Raw genomic sequence first — 7,745 nt, 5'->3', positions numbered from 1 at the left:
AGAGTTTCTCTTTCCCCCATAATATGTCGATTATTTTGAACTGGGTAAAGAAATACTATGTATACTCATATTTCATTTTAGGTTAATACCCTTTTTTGTCCTTTATGTTAACCTTGGGGTTGATTTTGACCCCTTAACTTAAAAAAGATCCATATTGATCCTTTAATATTTCATAACCGACCATTATGGTGACAAATTTAGCGATCAATTTTGTGTTTTTCCGTTGTTGATTAGACGAAAAGGATTAACATGGTACGTTTTGAAGCGTTAAGCGACCAATATGGACATTTTTTAAGTTAAGAGATTTAAATGAACCTCGAGATTAACATACAGGACCAAAAAGAATATTAATCCTTTATTTATTATTGCTCGTGTGGATTTTCTAACACTATTTTGCATATTAATTTTTCTTGAGACTATTTATTTTGCTTGTTGTTGTTCTTTGTCCCACAAATAATTATGTGTTTGAATCTTTGATATTTCAATTTCAGAAGAAGTTGTGCCCACCGTGGGGAAAAGGTGTTAAGTCTACAAGTGAATACTGTTGGTTTCAAATGGGACATAAAGAAGCTTTCTGGGGAAAGCTATTTTAGATTATGGAAGTGAATATGCAAGCAAACTTAATTCAACAAAAAATGTAGAGCATTGGATGGTGCAACAATGATTCCTGTAAGCCTAATACAATTAGAGAAAACCGAGATACTGGATAAGGGAAAAGTATCATTATCTTGTACCTCGGAGATATAGTCCTAAGTGAAGTTTCCAAGAAAGGCACTATCACCTTAGATGAAGTACAAATGCTTGTAAGGTTCAAGGAGTTATTAAAGATGTAAGTTTTAAAGGTTACGATAATGATGAAAGATCGAGTGTCTGAAGAGGAATGAATGAGAGTAGAGAAAGCTAAAAGGGAAAAAATTCAAGTCAAAGTCCAAGGCCAAGGGTTTTGATTAGCCAAAGTTAAAATTCTTCACTTGTCACAAAATTGGTCACTTCAAGAAATATTTTCCCGAGAGAGAGAGAGAGAGAGAGGGGCAAAAGTCATTCTATTTTGATTGTAGTTTCCTCATATAAGGATGGTTATGAGAGTGTTTATGCACTATTAGTGACAAGTTTGGGCACATAAAAGAGTTGGTTCATGGACTCACGATGCCCTTATCACATGTGCTAGTGTAAAGAATACTTTGAAACTTTTGAGCTGAATGAATATGAATTTGTTCAAACCGGTAACAATAAGACTTGCAAAGTTTGTGATATTAGTACGATTGCGTTTAAAATGTTATATGAATGTGGGTTCCTTTTACACAATGTAATGTATGTTCCCTAACTTAATCAGATTTTTTCTATAAGCATATTCACTGATTTAGTTTATTACACTAAAATTGAATCTAAAATTACATGTGGAGTATTGAAATTTTTTCATTGTGCATGGATAATGTCTAACGGGTCTACAATGTGTGGGTTGTGGATTTTATATGGTTTCACTATTATTGATCATGCATCATTAGTTAGTCAAGACTTTCATGACAAAACCAACTTATGACACTTGATTTTATGGCATGTTAGTGAAAAATGTTTGGTTGAGCTAGCGAAACAAGGTTTGTTAGAAAATGAGAAATTGCATGAACTTGAATTTTGTTATCACTACATAGTAGGAAAAAATAAAGGATGAAGTTTGGGAGTGGTATGCAAATTTCTAGTTTGAGTGTGTTCACTAGGATATATGGGACCTAACAAGGATGGAAACTCATAAGGGTAGTTTCTTTTTCCTATTATTAATTTTTCTAAACGAGTATGAGTCTACATTTTAAAAAATAAAAGTGGCACCTTTGAAAAGTTCAAGGAATGACATACTTTTATAGGGAATCAATTGGGAAATAAAGTGAATATGTTGAAAACTAAGAATGGCCTGAAGTTTGTTTATGAGAAATTTAATGAGTTTTTGTAAGAAACAAGGTATCAGGAGGCATAGAAACATTGTTGGCACACTTCAACTAAGAGGCACACACATTGTTGTGACCATTTTGGAAAAGGTATTGTGCATGTTATTGAAAGTTGGGTTACCAAAGTGTTTTTGAGGTGAAATTGTTGCTACATTAGCTTACCTAATCAACAAATGTGTATCCACAAGATTAAATTCAAGAAATCTATGGATGTTTTGGAGTGGAAAATTGATAGACTACCCTAATTTGAAAGTTTTCAGAGCTTTGATGTTTGCACATATTAAGCAAGATAAATTTTATGTTAGGGTTTTGTTGTGTGTCTTCATTGGTTATCTTGAAGGTGTAAAGACTTACAAGTTATGGAAGTTCGATTTTAGAGGATCAAAATTTATCATGATTAGAGATGTTAGTTTTGATGAGATTCGTTTAGGGTTAAAGTGCAAATACTTGGAAGTGAAAGAAACAAAAACTATAGCGCACAAGACTCAACTTGGTGTGGAGGTTTCTACTAGTAAGACTAGAGATAAATAGAAAGTTAAGGCTTTTGCTTCTAGTACTAGAAAGGGGCAACCTACATTGGATCTTGGCCATCACTTGACTTGTGATATAGTTAGAAAGGAGATTGTACCACCTAAGTGATATGGTTAAGATAACCTTGTTTTTTATGCTTTGAGCCTAGCTGGAGGGTTACCAGACTTAGAACCAAAGACCTTAATGGAGGCATTAGAAAGAAAAGATAGCTAGAGATGGTTGAAGGCAATACATTCACTAGTGAAGAATCGTAGTTGGGATCTTGTGACATTACCTTAAAAACACAAGATGGTTTGATGCAAATGGATCTTCAATAATAGATAATGTATTTTAGGAATTGAAGAATCATGATTTAAGGCAAGAGTTGTATCAAAAAGTTTTACTTTAGGGGATGGGATTGATTATAGTGAGATATTTTCACCTATGGTAAACCATTGTTCTATAAGGGTGCTTATAACAATTGTGAATCAATATGATCTTGAGTTGGAACATATATACATCAACAAAAACTTTCTTACATGGACCTTGAAGAAACAATCTACATGGAAGAACCTGAAGGTTTTGTAGAGGATAAGTATAAGGTATGTTTGCTGAAGAAATCTTTGTATGAGTTAAAACAAAGTTCAAGATAGTGGTATTTTTAGTTTGATTAATTTATTCTTAAACATAATTTTGTGAGAAGTAGTTATGATACTTGTGTATACATATTAAAAAGGAATTAGAAAGTCGTTACTTGCATTCTTCTAAATGTTGATGATATCTTAATGAATTTTTTTAGTAAAATAGAAATTGGTAGGCTCGAGGATACTTTGAATGGTGAATTTAAGATTAAAGGTATTGGTGAAGTTAAAAGGATCATAAGGATGGATATGATGAAAACCACATAAGGAAGGATCTTATTTTATTCAAAGTGGTTTGAGAAGGTTGGTCGGACTGAGAGTATGATGGAAAAAAAATTCCTCCTAAGTAAAGGTTGTATATACAAGTAATTTGAACTTCAGTTAGTATTAAATGGAGTATGAATTTATATTTTTAGGGTAGAAGTTGTGTACCTTAAACAATATATGGAGGATGATACTTATAGATTGAGAAGTAATTTGTGGAGAGTGTAACATCCATATTTTAGAAATACAGTGCATCGAGATCACAAAGCTCTACTCATTTTGTTTGTTAGAGTTAAGATTGGTGATAATTAATAAGGTTTTAGAAGATGTTGGAGAGATTGGATTATTAGCCTTCAGACGCGGTTCGGGACAAACTAAGTGTATGTTTTGGTTCTACTTTTGAAAAAGACAAAGTGATTTTATTGGTGTAAAATTGAATTTGACATTATTGGTTCCTTTAAAGAATAATTGATTTTACCTTAACTATTGATTCAACTAGAAATAGGATTTGTATCTTCTGAGTCTATGTTAAAAGATAGTAGAAATAGATTTAAGTGGTTTGAGCATGTAGAGAAAAGACAGTTGGATTCTATTGTAAAGAGAGTAGATAAAATGGTAAGAAGTCAAATAACTAGAAACAAAGGAAGACTTAGAAAAATTATAAGTGAAACTATTAAAAAAGATTTTAGAATTAACGAATTGAATAAAAACATGGTGTTAGATAGAGCATTATAATGAAATTTTATTTATGTAATCAACTCCACTTAATAAAATAAGACTTAGTTACCTTTTTATTGAATCTATGTTAAAATCTTTACAAAGGAATATTGGGTCTGTTTGGTAAAAATAATGGTTGACTGATAAGCTAGCTGATAGCTTATAGCTTATGACTGATGGTTGATGACTGATGACTTATAGCTTATAGCGGATGACTGAGACTGATAGCTTATAAGTTAATTGAAGTGTTTGGTAAAATTAGCGGTTCAATTAACTTATAAATGTAAAATGACATAAAAGATATTTAATATATAATTATTTTATTTTAAATTAAAATAAATTATAAGGGTTAAAAATGAATATATATGAATTAAAATAATAAGGATAAAAAAGGAAGAAAAAATAATAAGTTATAAGACATAAGCTAAAACGCTATTTAAAATAGCGTCTGAAAAATAAGCTATAAGCTAGTAAAATAAGTTATAAGCTCGTGATGAAAAGACCGTTACTAAACGGGTCTAAATTATCATATGAGCTTATAAGACATAAGACATAAGCTATAAGCTCGAAAACATATTGATGTCAAAATTAATCTTTTAATTAATAAATAATAATTTTAAAATAAACTTATATTATTTTTAGAAAAGTTTTCATAAAAACTATTTTGAAAATACAAATACTTTTTTTAATTATATCAAATGGATCTAAAAATTTGAAAATAAAAAAAAAATACAATAAACCTTGACCGAATCTAGACCACTGCTAAAAACTAAAATAATGAATGGTCATATATTTTAAGAAAAAAATAGTCTTCATTAAAAAAGTTGACTAATACTTGACATTATCAATACTCCCTAGTTCCTCCGATAAAAAAAATATTTCTTAAATTAATTTAGTAATATTAATGTATTTAAACTCAATATAAATTAAATACATGATTTATTCAATAAATTTTAAAAAAAAAGTTAATTTAAATATCCAGTATTATTTAAAAAAGATAACTCTCAACTATATAATCAACTATTCAACTTCTCCATGATACATATCAGAGAAGATATATTTTCATTGTTGTGCATATTAAATCATATAACCGTAAATTAACGTCCCATTATAAGAAATCTTGTTTATTTTGGCGGCATCAAAACCGCTACTACCCACTCACTCCAATCCACTCACCACCAAAATCCAATCTCTCTTCAAACATTTCCTACTATTTATCACTCCAACTATTCTTCCACAACATCTCCAACTATCAACAATATGGGGAGTTATGTTGCCACCCCATTTTCTTTGTCTAGTCTTCTCTGCCATGAACAAACCGATTCCACATTCTTCTTTCAACAAGATGATGATGATGATGAACATGAAAACACCATCTTCATTAACTCATCACATAATATTCTTGAAGATGAAGAGGATGATGAATACATTGAATATCTATTCAAACAAGAATTAGGATTTGGTTCCTCCACCACTCATTTCTTATCCTACCATCATGATGTTGATGATGATATATTCTGGTTGAGAAATGCTCGTTTACATGCCATTGATTGGATTTTCAATGTTAGTTTTCATCAAAAATTGCTTTTTTTTTTTTCATCTTACATTGCTTTTTGGTTCTTCTTAATGAAAGTTGTCATTTTTTATTATTCCAGACACAAGCAAAATTTGGATTCACACTCCAAACAGCTTATTTATCAATCACTTATTTCGACCGTTTTCTCTCAAAACGATCCATTGATGTAAGCTAAACTCAAACAAAATCACACTTATTTTTCTTTTTTTTATTTTATAGATTTTGCTGATTATTTATTTTATATATGCAGGAATCAAAACCATGGGCTATTCAATTGTTATCAGTGGCATGTTTGTCAATAGCAGCAAAAATGGAAGAACAAAGAGTTCCTCCATTATCAGAATATCCAATACAGTTTCGATTTGAGAACAAAGTGATTAAGAACATGGAGATTTTAATTTTGACTACTTTGGAATGGAAAATGGGATTACCAACACCTTTTGCTTTTTTACATTATTTCTTCACCAAGTTCTGCAATCAATATTCAAGATCAGAGACAATAATCTCAAAAGCCACACAACACATTGGAACATTGGTCAAAGGTAATTATTTTCTAAAAAAATAATAGTGAGTGTTTTTTTTTTTAAATTAGCTTTATTAAAAAAATGATTATTTTGTGTGTATGTGCAGATTTTAATTTGATGAATCAAAGACCATCTATAATTGCTTCTGCTTCTATATTAGCAGCTTTTGATTCTTCATTAACTCAGAAGGAAATTGATATTAAGATAAAGCTAATCTCATCATGGGGAAATATAGAAAGTGTAAGTTTAATAATTAATTAGTACAAATTTATATTATTTGAATAAAAAATAACAAATATATATTATTAATATTCTTATTATTATAAAGTTTATTAATTTATATGCTTTATGGAACAGGAACATGTATTTTCATGTTACAATGTTATACAAGAAAAGAAGAGAGACAAAGTTAAGAAGACACCTTCCTCGGATTTATTATCAAAAGAGTCGAATTTGACTTATGTTGTTGAGAACAAATCTAGTGGTTTTTCAGGAGTTAAGAGAAAGCTTGGTTATGAGAATATTGAAGATTTTCAAGAACAAAAGCTACATCGACCTTAGATTGTGATTTCTATATAGGAAAATTAATTAATTTGATTGGTATTTTTTTGTATTGTTTTTAGTTGATTAATAGGTCTAATTAGTATCATTCCCCATTTTTATGAATGAGTTTGTATTGATTTGATAGCATTGAACCAAGAACAAAAAAGTTTTTGGGAGTGACAAGTGAGAAAAAGAGTAAATAAATGAAAAGGTTGGTTGTAGATTTTGTTTAGAGAATGAATGGTGAGTGAATGAAAGTTCACAAGGATTGTGGTGGTGAAGTGAAAGTGAAAGCAAGAAAGATATGTGGAGTGTGTAAGTGGAACACTATTTATTAATTATTCATAGTGATAGTGTTTGCTTTTACAACTGTAATTTATTTGTTTTTTTTTTGTTTCATTTATTTGATTCTTTTGTTGTGAATGGAATTATTGAAGTACTACTACTACTTGCACTTGGGATGCTTTGCTTTGTATGATGTGTAGAGAGACAAAATGGGTTTGTGTGATTTGATGGATGTGTGCAACAATTGGGTTAGGGTTGGGGTGATTTGATGATAAAGCATGTAAAAGTTGAAGCATGAGGTTCCTTTTCAGGAGGAATGAGAAACTTTCCATCAACTGTTTGGTTGTAGTGTTGAGTGTGGGAATGGTACTTCTTAACCCAATACTAATAATTAGTAAAGGATAATCTAATACATTTTCTTTAATCTAAGTAACAACTTTTACTTTGCATAAGATTTCCCCTCCCTATTTGGAACCTCAACAATGGATATACCGTACAACTTGTTGGTTTTTTCCTCCAAGAAAGAGCTTAGACTGTGAGGTATGGGTCATCTTTTCTATGGCTCCACAGTGAGCAATGTTCATGGTATGGATTTATATGATGGATCACTTGAACATGTGATGTAATCTTTGTGTTAGTGGTTGTCATGTGTGGGTGTGGTGCTGCAACTTCTTCGCTTGCTTTACGCATTACTCCTTCTTTGAGCTTAGATATATGAAAAGGAAATTTCTTTACCCACCTCCCT

General features: G+C 30.5%; 1 protein-coding gene across 1 annotated transcript; it reads left to right on the top strand.

Annotated features, from left to right (window-relative positions):
* The first annotated feature begins 5,137 nt into the window (after positions 1-5,137).
* Positions 5,138-7,197, top strand: LOC131630727 (cyclin-D5-3-like). The gene is made up of 5 exons (XM_058901479.1): positions 5,138-5,635; positions 5,728-5,814; positions 5,899-6,190; positions 6,279-6,412; positions 6,530-7,197. Exons 1-5 carry the CDS (start codon positions 5,333-5,335, stop codon positions 6,731-6,733), a joined length of 1,020 nt encoding a protein of 339 aa, XP_058757462.1. The 5' UTR covers positions 5,138-5,332; the 3' UTR covers positions 6,734-7,197.
* Positions 7,198-7,745: the final 548 nt, after the last annotated feature.

The sequence above is a fragment of the Vicia villosa genome, unplaced genomic scaffold (genome assembly GCF_029867415.1).
Source record: "Vicia villosa cultivar HV-30 ecotype Madison, WI unplaced genomic scaffold, Vvil1.0 ctg.000726F_1_1, whole genome shotgun sequence".
NCBI lineage: Eukaryota > Viridiplantae > Streptophyta > Magnoliopsida > Fabales > Fabaceae > Vicia > Vicia villosa.
Note: the sequence above shows the minus strand (reverse complement) of the source record. Positions and strands in the feature narration are given on the sequence as shown.